The sequence below is a fragment of the Lutjanus erythropterus genome, chromosome 7 (genome assembly GCF_056507025.1).
Source record: "Lutjanus erythropterus isolate fLutEry1 chromosome 7, fLutEry1.hap2, whole genome shotgun sequence".
NCBI lineage: Eukaryota > Metazoa > Chordata > Actinopteri > Lutjaniformes > Lutjanidae > Lutjanus > Lutjanus erythropterus.
The window spans coordinates 35607578-35623231 of record NC_139323.1 but is presented as its reverse complement, the minus strand read 5'-3'; the positions used below and the strand labels follow the sequence as shown (position 1 = coordinate 35623231).

At 38.9% G+C, this 15654-nt stretch overlaps 1 protein-coding gene across 1 annotated transcript; it reads right to left on the bottom strand.

Moving 5' to 3' along the window:
- Positions 1-943: 943 nt before the first annotated feature.
- meltf (melanotransferrin) lies at positions 944-15194 on the bottom strand. Its single transcript, XM_084723516.1, has 17 exons — positions 15105-15194; positions 12730-12931; positions 11151-11305; positions 10080-10179; positions 9334-9519; positions 9059-9215; positions 8060-8130; positions 7745-7929; positions 6813-6975; positions 6513-6655; positions 6005-6101; positions 5713-5907; positions 4767-4920; positions 4542-4609; positions 4263-4450; positions 3266-3458; positions 944-2694 (listed from the first exon to the last, which is right to left on the bottom strand). The coding sequence occupies exons 1-17, from the start codon at positions 15192-15194 to the stop codon at positions 2627-2629; spliced, it is 2415 nt and encodes an 804-aa protein (XP_084579642.1). The 3' UTR covers positions 944-2626.
- Positions 15195-15654: the final 460 nt, after the last annotated feature.

The window sequence follows — 15654 nt, the reverse complement described above, 5'->3', positions numbered from 1 at the left end:
TCTGAATCGAGATAATCCCATACCACACTGTAAAAGAAATTGAGAAAAAAATCAAAGCATTGGACTGAAATTGATTGTAGCATTTTGTGCTGAACTCAAACTCTTGAAACTTTTGAAATAAACTTTAAAGTTTTCCTGACCTGTAATCTTTAGTTGAGATAATTTACTTTTCTTCTTTAGATTAACTTGAATCTTTGAGTTTTAGAAAGTACAGAAAAAAATGGTCAGTGAGCTGCAAATCTGATTTGTCTTTTTAGTTATTTTTAATACAATGCTTGAGTTTGAATTTGTTTCTAAAATTCAAAGTTTTAGGTTTATCTAAAGAAGAAAAGTAAATTATCTCAACAAAAGACTAGTAGTTTGTAAAACTTTTTCAAAACTTTGAGTTGGGATCAAAACTCAAAAATCTATTGCAGTTTGTTACCTTTGAGTTGAGAACTTTTTTATTTTTACAGTACATTTTATTCTTTCCATTCTGGTACCATAATTTTATGTATCAGCCAATACTGGGTACCCAGCAAATACCACTGAATTAAAAAAATATTTAAAAAAATGGTAAAAAAAAAAACAAAAAACTTTTTACCATCTGTGTACTACTGACCCTGTATGAATATCATCTGATTGCTATCATTGTTTTATGGTTTGGCTCAGGTAAAAAAAAAGGTGGACTCTACAGGACTCTGCTGGGAACTAGCAGGGTTCAATTTTGTTGCTAATAAATTATGTCATATCACATCTGTGCACAGACTCGCGTAATCGCAAATTCCCAATCCATCATTTTAGACTGCATTTAAGGCATTTCCAACACTGGTGCCTGAACATCCTCAGCTGTTTGGAGTCCTCATATGACACAATTAAGCAGAGGAGAGAAACAGTATGAAACACATGCAGACAATAAACGACAACAACAAATTTCCAAAAACAACAACTCAGCATAACAGTGTTTTCGCAGTGCAAAGCTTTATTTCATTTGAACAAGCGCAGAAAACAGCTCAAGTTGACGGCTTTATGTAGCAATACTTATGCAGACGCACTGGTCTGGCAACTAAATATTAGTTACACGTTACATCATTTCACATAGAAATAAATCTCTATCAGGAGGAAGAGGAAGCATTCGTTGCCGATAGCATGAGTCAGTACATATACACTGATATGGCACCTGAACTTCATATAAAAATAAATCTCTCAACAAAGGAAAATACACATCCAAAATCAACATCTTAAAACAGAAAACAGCCACCAAGCAGCGGGACGTACAGCAGATATGACGAGAACTGCCTAGTCTGAGTAACAAACAGACATTTCTGGAGTGAGTTGTTTGGGTTAGAGGACATGAGAGCAGATTTTTTTTTTTTTACTCAGAATAGTCTTGAAGACAGAGTTTTATTTTAACTGTTCTTTTGCATAACTAAAGATATTTTAAGCCAAATCTCTTTCCAAACCAAAAAGGGATTCAATTTTCTCACTGTAAGTCGAACAAAACACAAGTAAAACTTTTTTTTAACTTTAAAAGCTGAAATTACACGAATAAATAAAAACATGCTGTCTTTCTTCAGCTGATGCAAACTATTCGTTGACTTAAACCATTCAGACACACAAAAAATCATTCGCTCTCCAACACAAACCACAGGATGTTTTCTCACACCATTTGTGTCCAAATATATAAACTGAAATGCTAAAAAAAAAGTGTGGAAATTGGGAGGTATGCTGACTATCTGCTGTTCATATTCAAAAGCATCAGATTTGTAGCAATTATACACAACAAAATATTTCAGTCATCATGTAGCAGCAAGCAAGACAGATATTGGCTTAAACCAGATACATTAAGGTATTTAGCTTCTTGATTTGTAGCTGTTTGAGGAGAATACATGAAGCAGAAAGCCTATGGACAAACACTCATTCACTCATTATCACACCATCCCCAGCACAGCTCTGTGTGGAGGAAACACTAGTGCATATTCACTGATATGGCATTAGCTTATAGTAGAAACACATCCTAAAGTGAAGCGAAGGCTGTGTTTGTTAGTAGTATTCACAGAGGAAGTGGCAGCAGAGCAGAGAACCGGCTTTGGAGAGACAGGGATGCACTGTCCACTAAAGCAATGTAACAGGTGGCAGCATACACACTGATATGGCAGCTCACCCTCAGTAAACACAGCGGCAGCAACACCTGCTCTCAACATGTCTGATTCACACGGGCCGAGATCCCTCTGGCAGAAAGCTCTCCTCTCTGCCACAAAAAGCAGGAGACATTGTGCTTCATTTGCTACAAAATTAGCTCCATTTAAATCCAAAGGCAGCTCAAACATGCTGTCTTCTCATATATTAAAATAAAATGGCTGAAATGATGCTACTTTAGGATAACAACTCAGATTCGAGGTTAAAAACAGTGGGTTTCGAAAAAAAAAAAGCAGGGCAAAACTGGACTAGCCTAAGGCTATGATGATTGATTTGATTGGACAACGGTCAGAAAGATAAAAATATGTGAAGATTCCTGTGTGAAAATTGGAGAAAGGAGAAAGAAAAAGGGGCAGAGGAGCCAGATGTGGAGACAGAGGAAGGGTGAAGGATGGAGAAAAAGGGGGAAGTGGGAGAGGAGGCTGAATGCCTGTGTCGATCGTGGACTTTACATCCACATGTTGGTCAGAACGACGCTGAACAGAGTCATCAGCAGCAGCCATGCGGAGGACATCACTGCAGGAAGAAGAGAAATTGGGAAATATTAGGGAGGTTGTATGTAAGAAAACAACTCTGACACAAAAAGTGGACATGTTATGGACTGGAAATTATCAGCATCTTCCCGAAATGGTGTGTCATAGGTTCTTTTTTTTATTATTAGGGATGTGTGTTATTTGTTGTCCACATTCACAAGGCCTACAGTCTCTGATAAATAGCCGTGCATTAGAAAAACGTATACAGTTAAAATAATCAAAGAGCTAATAGCAAAATGGCTGAGCAGCAAGGAGAAGAAAACACTGGATTTATCAAAGAAAAGAGCCTGTTAGTACATATCATTGTTTTAAAAAAAATAGAGATAGAGGATTGTATTTAAAGTTCTTAAAAAATATCACAGAAAATAATCTGTTTAAAAGTAATCCAAAATCACTTCAATTTAGAGGTGGTTCATATTGTGATTGTCATGAAAGTTTTTTTTTTTTTTTTTTCATTTCAACTCTCAGTTTCCAGAAGTAAATGATGTGTTTCAAACATTTAAAACAGTGATCATTTGGATTATTTTAATTAATCAAATTTAGTGTGTTTTTACCTGCACTTGAAGAGTTACACTCCATGTTGACCAGTGAGTCCATGTAGCCTTGGCCCAGCCACTCCTCGTAGGTCTTTCTGTCAGCAACACCCACCAGGCGAACAGTGGAGTCCTTGAAGATGAGGTCTTTGCCTGAGTAGGCCTGTGAGTCAAACATCTTGAAGCCAGGATTTGTATCACTGCCAAAGTATGTCTACAGAGAAACAGACATGAAGAGAAGCTGAACAAACACCCAAACTGACCAGCAAAGGGAAAGTTACCCATTGATTTCCATTCATATCACTGTAAATCTTAATAAGCAGTAATTAGGCAGCAACCAGGCTCCTGCTGGAAAACTCCCTCTTGGTGTGTTCAAGGACCAGCATCTGAGAACTGACTGTGTAACAGTATTTTTTTAATGTAAGAATCTATTTCACTTACTTGCATGTGGAGGTTTTTTAGGTTTTTTGGCAGGACATTATAAATTGTTGTAAACTTCTAAGGGTATTAAGCGGATACTTTTATTTTGAAGGGTATATTATCACTTACAGTGTTGCTTTATAAAGAGCTGCTAATATATTTTTGTGAGAGATCAGAGCGCTGACACAGTAAACTTTCACTGGTCTTTTTAATTAGAAATAACTTAAAAAAAACACCAACTGAACAACTTGTATTTAAGAAAAATTATCAAATATACTATAAAATACTGCCTATATACCTACAAAAAAAATCTAAAATTCTGTAAGTATAACACCTTACTTAGTCCAACAGTTATGCTAATGACACTGGTGATGTCTTGCAATAAATAATCTCAAAAAAGTGTGTTACACCCACTACTCATGATTTCTTTATTTGTTTTTAGATTTACTGAAACATAATTAACAGTTAATCACACAGATTTCACACTGTCTGTGTTGGATTTGAACACAGCTCATCACGTCAATACTTTTTGGCAGCCGACTTTTAATACTGACACCCTCTGACTCAGAGACAGTACAGACAGTCTGAACACTCTTACCTGTGCACGGTCCAGGAGTCCATAGACAGCGTTGATGTCGGTGTCGGGCCGTACCATCACAGCGTGGGAGGGGACTCTGGCCAGGTTACAGTGTCTGTACTGTTTGACATCGGCTTTAGTCCCCTGAGAACACAGCAGCTGGAAATCTGAAGACAGGAGATCCGCTGCCCACGATTCACCAGAGTTACCTGAACAAACGCACAAAGTGAGGCGGTTCGTTAAGATCCTTCGAATTATGAGACCCTGATAATGAGAACATTGTGGAGCTTCTTGTCTTACCATCAGTGTTACTGAAGACAGTAGTATGTTTGATGAAAGCCACGTCTCCCTCTCCCTTTGCCAGACACCTAAATGGACAGACAGTAGAAAAAGTTAAGCAACTTCACTATTGGAGACAATAGTTTATAAGTTTGCAGAAAGTATTTTGGGATCTGGGAGAGTAAGTGTGAAAAACATGTAATCCTGATGAGATGCAGGGATTTAGGATGTTGCAGTTTTTAGTACCTGAAGGCACCATCGTATCCATCATACAGGTCTTTCCCCTTCTCGCACTTGTTCTGTCCTGAACTGTCTCCCACGCACAGATCACACAGGCTGCTGGGGTAACCGGCCTGGTTGGCTCCTGGTACGCAGCTCTGCTTGAAGAACGATCCCACCGCTGGTCATCATGGGAAAGAGGAAATAGAAAGTCAAGACTGAAAATTCAGGCATTTAAATGAAACACTGTGGGGCCAGTTTAGGCCAACTTTAGTTGTCACAGAGAGTACTACTCAAACTACACTGTAGTTTTTAGGGGAGCCATTTTATTCTTTTCCAAAATTAAAAATACAATACTTCTTAAAAACTCAAAATCAGTGTCTCTTTCCTAGAGTCATGACCAGGTTACTCTTGTTGTGAGCAGTTTCATGTATTCAGCTGTAGAATCTACTGGAACTACTTTCTTTTTAGCAGACATCTCTAAAAAAAAATCTAGATAAATAGCTCTACACACCAGGACAAAAATATGTATTTTTAATTTGGGGGTGAACTATCCCTTTAAGGCACCCACCTACATGTAAAAATGTACTATCAATACATTTAAATTCCACATACAACACCTCTGCCGTGGTAAAATGAAAAATACTGCTGAGACTATTAGCTGATTAATAATTCAGTCAATCAACCATTTAAATAAGCCTTTAATCATCTCAGTTATTAATCAATAAAAATGCTTAAGATTCTCTGGTTCCAGTAGTTGACAGTAAATGTGAGGATTTGCTGCTTATTCCTATTTTAGATAAATAGATATAAACAAATATATAATACCTTTGCATTGAAGCTGCTGACATTTTGATGAGCGTTTTTCACTATTTTCTTACATTTTATTGATTTTCAGTGTTTGACCTGGATTTCTGTGAGTTCTGACACCTCCAGCTCACACCTCTGCTACACACACCAACATCCCACTGACCTTGGGGTATCTGACATTGCTGAGGGGCGATTAGGCCTTTCTCTATCAGCGTTGCCACGGGAACGTTCCAGCCAGCTGTGCGACCAAGTCCAGTGTGACAGGAGCGACGGCCGCGCAGGTCGTCAAGGTTACGGATGTCCTGGCTAGTCGTTTTCACGACCGCGACTGCATAGTATATGGAGCCGTCATGGTCCTCTGGAGATAAAACAAAAACAACAAACAAAAAGCTGTATCTGTCTTCTTAAAAAGGAGAACGTGTGACTTGTGTGAGTCTCTGTTCTTGTGTTTTTACCTGTGTAGCTCTCGCCGGTAGCAGGAACCAAGCCGTAGTCTTTGCCTGCTGTGTAGATGTAACCCCCGTCCAGAGTGATGGCATCAGCCTCGTTGTTCTACACAAATATTAAAAGGAAAAACAGAGATTTAGATGCTAGTCTGCTGGGAAAAAAACTATTTGGCCTACTACATATATCAGCTTGAACAGTATTAGATATCTTATTATCAGGATATAAAGGTAACAAGAAATTGCATTTTGTCAGCATTTAGCTCAATGCAGGGTTGTGCCTGAGCACAGCCTCTCAGAGCTGCGAGCATGACGCAGGAATCTAAAATGTGCGCTCATTACTTTAAAATACACAGAATTTAAAATCAAACTAGTCAAACTTTCCTTGATGTGTGAATGTTTTGTTTGTGTTACGCCTCATATAAATATCGGCGTCAGCCTTAAAAATGGATTCTCCATCAGTCTCTAATGCATTTTCCCTTAAATTTCAGACATAGTTCACTGTTCTTCAGGAACCTACCTTGATTTTATTCATGCAATCAGTCTCAGAGTCCCCGAAGACACACTTGATGATTGGAGTCAGACCTTTACCTTGGAAGGCCGCGCCCATGTCACCACACTTCTGCTGCTCGCCGCTGGACACCACACACCACCGCAGTACATCTGAGATATTCATAGATAGATGAGACATCATGATAGGTAGGTAGGTAGGTAGGTAGGTAGGTAGGTAGGTAGATAGATAGATAGATAGATAGATAGATAGATAGATAGATAGATAGATAGATAGATAGATAGATAGATAGATAGATAGATATTTTACCTGGAGCTTTACAGTCCAAGGCTTTCATGGCATTATAATAGAAGCGACCCATCCATGTCTGGGGGTCTGAATCCACCGACTGGAACATGGTGGATGAGTCAGAGAAGAGTACAGTTCCTCCTCCATAGTTTGCAGACGAAAACATGCCGAAGCCTGACTTTTCCTGCAGACAAAGACATGGCACTCAATTAATCTCACAGATAGAATCTTACAGCAATGTTAAACACGCGATTGCTTCATTGTGTCTTAAGATAGTCAAAGACACGACATGACATAAGAAGTTAAATATATTAAATATGTTCAGACCTCAGATTTTATGCCAACATAGATGAGAACTGGCACCACAGCCAGCAGCCGGTTAGTTTAGCATAGCAGAAAGAAAGAACACAAGAGGAAGAGGAACAAGAGGAAGCGGCTAGCCTGCTTCTGTCCAGAGGTAACAAAATCAGTGAGCTTTAAAGGTGCTTATCAACCTCATAGAGTCAGGCCATCTGTTTCCAGTCTTTGTGCTAAGCAAAGCTAACAAGCTGCTCGTTATAGTATAATTTTATGACAACTGAAAACTCCATCTACTGAAGATTATGCAGCTGTAAGTCTGTGAAGTTAGTGACACTATTTGCCAGTAGTGGGTTTAGTGGCTCGTAGGCACCAACACTTAAACAGCAGTGGTGATACTGAAATTTGCCTCCAGTTTTTCCAATCATAACGTCCATGCTACAAGGGTCTATTGGCTATTATTTGTCATGTAAGGTGTGCAAGTTAGCCATAAATCTAAAAATAATTATTGATTTTTTTATGGTGTTTGAGTACTGAACATTATTTTGGCCAACACAACTCAGTCAAAGTGCATCTCCATGACTACAACATGCAAAATGACTGAGCAGTGACACTTGTGTTTGTGGGCGTTACCATGGTGAAATGTTTGGACGTACCAAGCCTTCGTTCAGCATGTTAAACACCACAGAGGGAGTGATGTCATTGTTGACCACAACCCCACGAAATGGGATGCGGACCAGATGGCACGTTTTCCACTGAGTGACGGGAGCTCTGGTGCCGTCGCGACACAACAGCTCATAGTCTGATGATTTCAGCGGTTTTGCCCAGTCTGGGCCACGACCTGGTGAAAGAAAATAACTGGTTAGCTAACGGACATGCTGACCAGCTAGCTGGCTATGACAAAAAAAATGTTACTAATAAGTTACTAATAACCGACTAATTACTGACTATTCCGTTATTTAAGACGTTACCATCTGTGAGATCCTGTGTGAGAACTGTGTGTTTGATGAAGGCCACCTCTCCTGCATCTTCAGCCAGACACCTACAGAGACCGAAACAAAAAAGAAGGAGTTAAAAATTAAAGATGCAAGTTACTGCAGACTTCCACACAAGCTTCTTTTAGAGTGTTAGCCTTGGTCCTTCCTTGGTATTGTCCTGCTTGTGTTGTTAGCCACACTAGATGTCAGTCAATCATTCGGCTTCAACACTTTGGTTTCGCTGAGTGATTAATCAAAATTTAATTTAAATTTTAAAAAACCCATTGACCTCAAATTGAGGGAACTGGTGCTAATATACTTATTTCATTTCCAAGTTATAGGATGCAATCCTGCAGCACTCTATAATATATGATGTTTAATTCAAATACAGTAAGCAAGTTGCATATTCATTTAGATCAGTCAATAAATTATATTGCTTAGATTCATATTCTGAGGATGAATTTTGTTATATATCAGGTACATGTTTCTGTTACCTGTAGTGCTATTTCTTGCTATTATCATAATATATTATATATTATATTGTATTTATTTACTATTTATTTGAAAAACTCAACGGTAATGTCTCTCTCCAGAAACCACGCCCCAAGATAATCTACAGACCTTGATGTTTATTTTATTTCTACTGAAGCAAACTCGCCAACCGTGTCCCCACACAGAAAGAAGCGTGCATCTACTCATGGGTGAGAGGTTTCAGCTCAGCTGAGGACATGCCTCGCTGTCACAAGCACGAGCCTCTCATCCATAAGGAGATGCATGCTTTGTTCTCGGGGGTGGTTTGGTTGGCGGGCTTAGTTTGATAGAAAGAAAATAGTTCTTAAGTGAAACTGCCCTGAAAAATCTGTATTTCTGATTTTAGAATGAACTGGTCTGTTTAAAGCCTGTACTAGTAATGGTAGAGAAGGAATCTAGATGACGTGACACCCGTTCTTCATGTATTTAGAGTTCTGCAGACCTCTAAGCTCTCTGTGTTACCTGAAAGCACCGAAGTAGCTGTAGTATCTCTCTTGGTCGCTCATCGCACATTTGTGTTGTCCGTTAGCATCTCCTTTGCACAGCTGACAAAGAGACGGAGGGTCAGCAGCCGAGTTTGCTCCAGGAACGCAGCTCGCATTGAAGAAATTTCCCACAGCTGAACAAAAACACACACGTCTCATCAGCCGTCTGTATGTGCATTCAAATTACATATGAATACAGTACAGTACAGTACAGTACAGTATGTACATAAGTATAGTATGTACGTTTCCTACCCTGTGGGAAGTTGCAGCCCATCGCAGACATGTAGCCCTGGTCTATGAAGTATCCTACAGGCATCTTCCAACCAGCTGTTCGGCCTTTCCCGGTGTGACAGCTCTTTCTTCCTGCCAAGGTGTTGATGTTGATGCCAGAATTTGATTTCTTCACCACGGCAACCGCATAGTAGGAGGCACCAGTACCTGAAGCAGCAACAGCACGAGCGTTATTGACACTCATATGACAATCACTCCTACTTCTACTTCTTATCAGAGAATGGAACTAAGATTTAGGAGATCAAAGTGCAAGTACCACTCCTGTTTTGAAATATCCCACATGCAGTACAGAGGTTATAATCAGATCAACGGGTGTGATAACTCAGAACATGCCGGCATTAACTTACCCAGGTTATCCATGATTAAAAAACAAAATTAACTTGTGTCATCATGAGAGAAGAGTAATCACAGATATTCACCAAGCGTCAGGCAACGCTATAGTCTTACAAGATTCAAGATAATCATCATAATAATAATAATCATAATGACTTTCTTGTCTCATAAAATTATCTTTAAATTGGAAACAATCATTTGTGCGATTCATGGCACAATTCAAACAGAATCAAAAAGTGATTTGTCTCTCGCTGTTGACTACCGTATATAATTTTTGTGAACTTAGGCCCAGCGGGTACCTGGGCTTTGTTGTTGCGTTGTTGTTGTTGTTGTTATTGTTGATTTTGCTTTGAAAACATTTGACTGAATCTTACCATCCGACTTTGATTCACCGGCGGCCACCTTGAAGGAAGCGGTCTTTCCCAGGTTGTAGATGTCGGAGGCGAACATGGACAAGGCATCTACTTCCTTCCTCTGCAGCGACACAGCAAACAAAAGGATTAGTGATATTATATATCAGGGGTTATAAGGATACCTTCAGTATGAGAGTACTGATGTTAAAAGACTCACAGGGACAGACAAATAACTTGAACATTGTATGAAGAAACATTGGAAATTTCTGTGGGCTTATGGGAGAACAACCACGTTTCTTTCTAAAACAACAGTATGAAAGTCCAGCTCAGATCAGGGTCAGATACGCAACAGGTCTGACCAGATTAGAAATGCTTTTGAGAGAAATACTTACGTTTTTGAGCTTATCAGGTATTTCCTCATCACCTTTATTACGAATTCTTAGAATTCCTGCATAGACTTTATAAAAGAAGTGGTCGTAGCCTCGGGATCTGAAAAGTGAAGCCAGTGTGGAAGTGCCTCTAACCTGCATTCTTTCTAAAAGCCAACAGGGGGCGACTCCAGTGGATGCAAAACAAGTCAAATTATATAGACGTCTATGAGGAAATGACCATACTTCTTACATAATTTTGACCTCAATTATGAATATTATATTAAAGTTCTGCCATATTCTGGTAATAAATCCCCCATAAATCTTACCCACTGGACCTTGAGCATTTGTGTATCACTCCTAGTTCAGCTTCTGGTAATTACAAAATCAGAAATCGTCCAGTTCATGGTTGTCATAAAGAGCCCAGTGTGCTCGGTGCTTCCTGATAACTGTATAACCTATTAACCAGTTTATTTGCTTTTTATCTGATGCCTGATTGTGTGTTCTTCCACTCTAAGCATTTTATTAGCCTCAAGTCTGCTGATGTCCTGACTGATAAAAAATAATAAATGACTAAATTATTAAGATATTTTACAATGCATCTGATTGATTCATGCTACTTTATTAATCAAAAAGTAGCATAAATCAATAAATAATATAATAATAAATAATCAATAAAATAAGGTTTAAAGGTTTATTAAAGTTCCTGCTGTTAAAATCCTACCTGTAATTTCTGAACGCAGCCCTCGACTGTCCCTCCGCTGACGCATATGAGGGACGGACGGATGGAGACCGCAGCGAAGGCCTGCGACATGGCCTGGCATTTCCTCTGTTCCTGATCTGAGATGGTGCACCATCTGATGCTGCTCTGACCAAACACTGAGAGAGAGACACACACACAGAGACCACTCATCAATAAAATGTCCCACCAAATGATTCACAAACCCATCCTGTAACCAAACTGTGAATATACAATGACTATGACTGTATTCTGACATTTCAGCTGTATTTCCTGCCTTAGCACAGGGCTTCCCAACATGGGAGTCAGAACTTCTGCAAAACAACTGTGAATGTAATTTAAGTTTGATTTAATTTAATGTTTTTTCACATCCATACTGACAAAAACTATATTAACAATATTTATTGTTGGTTTCATATATATCCTCCCCAGCATCCATCCCTACAGTTGTTTGTCTATGTTTGTCTTCTTCATACATAATCAACAATAGTCCATTATCAACAATTTGCAAAGAGAATAGAAAACCAATAACAACATTACCCTTAATGTGCATTACATTCCTTGTCTTCATTTGTGTACCTTGCAAAAATAATTTCTTTGTACATCTTTTTAAACTTTCTGGTATTTTTACTTTGTTGGATTTTATCCCTCAGTCCATTCCACAAAATAACTCCACAAATTCATATCCACATACCTTTAAAATGTTTCAAGTTGAATTTCCCTCTTAAGTTAAGTTAAGGTAACCTTAACCCTACGTTAAATAAAAGCCCAAGCATGTCATTCACTCGTAGTGCACACAAACACGTGATCGTGGCTCCAAGCTAAGAATCTGTAGTGAAAATTCGGCTAAAATTTGAAAACTGGTCACCATTCACTTAAAGTGTTTGGACGATTCAGCAACCCCTGTTTTCCTGTGAAACTTCAGCAGAGTTTTATGGACTACAAAACTAAACCTGACCTTCAAATAGCATGAGGGTGAGTAGATAAGGACTGAAACTATCCCTTTAAATGAGGAATTTCTCTGAAAGATTGGAATGAGAGCGTTGGTATTAATCATTTTTAAAGGTTTTTTTTGCTGTTGGGACATGATCTGTCCCACATCTAAAGAATAAGTGTTTTACATGACCACACAGACGCAGCCTTTAATGAATCAAACAAACATAAACACTATATACAAACAAGTAACAGACAACAACATTTATTTCTAGCTTTACAGTGTGTTTAGTTTTAAAAAATCAGCTCTTACCAGTGTGCAGTATCAGCAGAAGAGCTCCGACTGTCCTCCACATGGCCATGGCCTCGTCCTTTCCTCCGTCCTCTCTCTGTTTGGTGAAATAGCCTCCTTTTGCTTCTCCTCTACTTTATATGATGACCCTTGAGTCAAAGTCCAACTTCTATCTTCAGAACTCAGCTTAAAGTCCTCGCGTGAAGCTCAGCAGAGGCTGTTTTTTTTTTAGTGTTTTACAACTCAGTCACTTGCAGCATGTCGTGAATCACAAGACCCTCAGCTTTAGTACTCAAAGCTCAGTGTAGAGTTCATGAAGCGTGCCTCCCTGCTGTGTACCTGGTCTGACACGTCTCTGCTGCCGCTGCCTGGCTGCAGGCCAAAGCCTGGACAGAGAGGTCTTTTTACAGCCCACACCACACCACCTCTTCTTTCCTCTCACTCCTCTCCTCCACTCGGGTGGTGCTTTTCCACTGATGGGCAAAAGGAAAGGAGGGATTGAGGCCAACACAGTGAGGCCGTTGGTCACTGACTCACTGCTCTGGACTCAACAACACAGACACAAGGACTCTGTTTACCTGCTCTGGTTGCTAACTTCGACCTTATCTCTGAGTTTTAGTTTAGCAGTTTGTCTTGTACAGAACATGGAGGTTGATAAAGTCAGTCATTCCCAGTTGCAGGAACAGACAAGATTGTACAAAAATCTGCTTCTAGTCTGGTTGTGTGGTTATTAAAGGTATACTATGCAACATTTTCCTAAAAATAAATTCACTATAGACTCATATTTACCAGTAAATCACCTCATCTGCTGATGTTCTGGGTTTGAATCGGGGCTTTGACCTGACATGTCATCAACAAAAATTGTCAACAACAGTCAGTTTCTCCCTGTGAAGGAAGGAACATTTATTTATTTTTCACAACCAATGAAAGTACAAATTAGTACAAATATGTTGCATTGTTATAGATTAAACTTCCTGATTCTATTTAAAATCTTTTAAAAACTCAGCTACGCCACATCATCTTCAAGAGCAAAATGCTACTTACATGAATGCATCAACATTAATAATCACACTCATTATATATAACAGTATAACAGCACTGAGCACTTTTATTTTTGATCCTTTAAGAACATTTGCATGTATTTTCATTTACCGGACATTTGCATTTCAGGATATTTAGTTGTTTTGGAGCAATTTTATTTTGTGGCATTGCTGTTTTCATTTAAAGGAAATACAATGAGATTTAACAGCATGAAACATCCCAGTTTATGACCTACAACAGCAAACAAGGCCCTCTGTGAGAAGACCAGCTGTTTCTGCCCCCACTGGGATTGATTCAGGTGAAATGAGCCCATGTTTGCATTTTACTGAGTTAAATATTAGATATGTCCAGCTAACAGAAGGGGTGTCAGGTAGTTAATACAGGCCTCAGTACACACTACTGTGATGGGCTTTTGTGATAAAAATGCCAAAGAAAACCATTGCCTTTTCAAGGACGTATAAAGCAAATGGCCCCAGTTTTAATTTACTGTGAATTGTAATTTAAATACAAGTGTATTTGTGAGGTGCCAGGGGCCGATTCACCACACAAGATAATGCTGGAGGGCCCACTTTTTCTAACCACACAGTTTGCACCGTCTATATTTACGTCCCTGGCTAATTAATCCCCAATAAATCCCCAGGATTTACAAATAAGTGTAAAGGGTCTTAGAGCTAAATGAAACAACTCTTTATAGCAAATCAGTTTCAGCAGAGTTACAAGGAAAACGGTAGGAGTTACCACCTGTTAACAAGTTCTTTAACCATCACAGTAAATATATATTTATTACTGCAATTCATCGATTTCCATTGCACATCTGCCAAACACAGTATTATATATTTTTACATACATTTTTTGTTCTTGTACTTTTACATTTGTATATTAAATTCTCATTTTTATTTGCGTGAATACATACTATTTGAGCATTGTTAAATTTCAGCACCAATGACTGTTTCGCCGTAACTGTTGTGCATATGACTACTTGAAACTTGAGTGTTGCAAGAGACAGAGCAGTTTTATAGCATTTGGGAGCTGAAATCCTCCCTTTTTCTTTAATTAGACAAGTATTTTAAGCTACTTCAAACACAGCTTCAACAAGTTCTGACTGTTTCTGCAAACTGTGAAGCATCTGCCAAATGGAAACTGCAGGATATGAGGATGCGTGATTATAATAACAATAAAATATTTCTGCAGACATCTGGTGAAACACAGGAAGGAGGCCTCACAATAAAAATCTCTAACTGCTTTGATTGTTCAAGCATCGATGATAAGAGTAATAAAGCTATAAAATGGTGTATGACAGCAGCTATCTTTGGTGCTTGTACATGAAACAGAGGCAACAAAATTTTAAGACGTTATTTCAGGTGGAAAGCAGAAAATGTAAAACAGTATTACAGTTATAAAGCAGAACATTTGACTGCGGGAACTGGCATCACGTTTATGCTGCTGCAACTTTCACAATGTGACGAAGTGAGGATAACGTGGAGGTGTCAGCCAGAGTGATGTGTCAGGACGCTGCTATTTCCATTTCCAGAAGCAGTCATCACCTCACATCTACTGACCTGAGAACCTGCTGTCACGTCTGACTTTCGCTCTAAAATAGTAAACTTATACAGCGTGAATGTGTCTCTTTGCTTGTAAAAGAAAAAAAAAAGCAGCAGATCTCGCTCCCTCACATGTTTCGCTGTGAGATCCTCAGTCAGGCCTGAGTTTTCCTTCTCGTCATGTACAGCAGGCTCCATGTGCAGGTTACATATAAAAGACATGATCTTTACACATATTATAGAAAGTGCTGTAAAACTTTTTGTCCAATAGGTGTTTTTTCTCCCCCATTCACATCCCGAGGTTGACTTCTTGCCAGTTCTGAATCAGCTGTATTTGACTGTATATCATGTTTCACTCTGTAGTTTACTGCAGGATGTTTCCCAGATTATGGCTTCTTGAACTCATGGACCGGATGAACTCAAGGAGAGCGATAGAGTGAACTTTGGACCTGACAAACTGAATGATGTGATGCAGGAGCTGAGTTTGAACACATATGATGATTATGGATATATGCTGACCTCAGGGCTCATTCATGTTTTGTAGAATTTAGAATTTAAAAGTAAAGCTCGAGAATAATTTAAACATCTTGAACTCAGACAAATCTTATCTCACATACTACCGGACTGATTAGTTTAATTTTTATTTGCACATTCATGACTGTGTGCTGAAGGACCTCTGTGA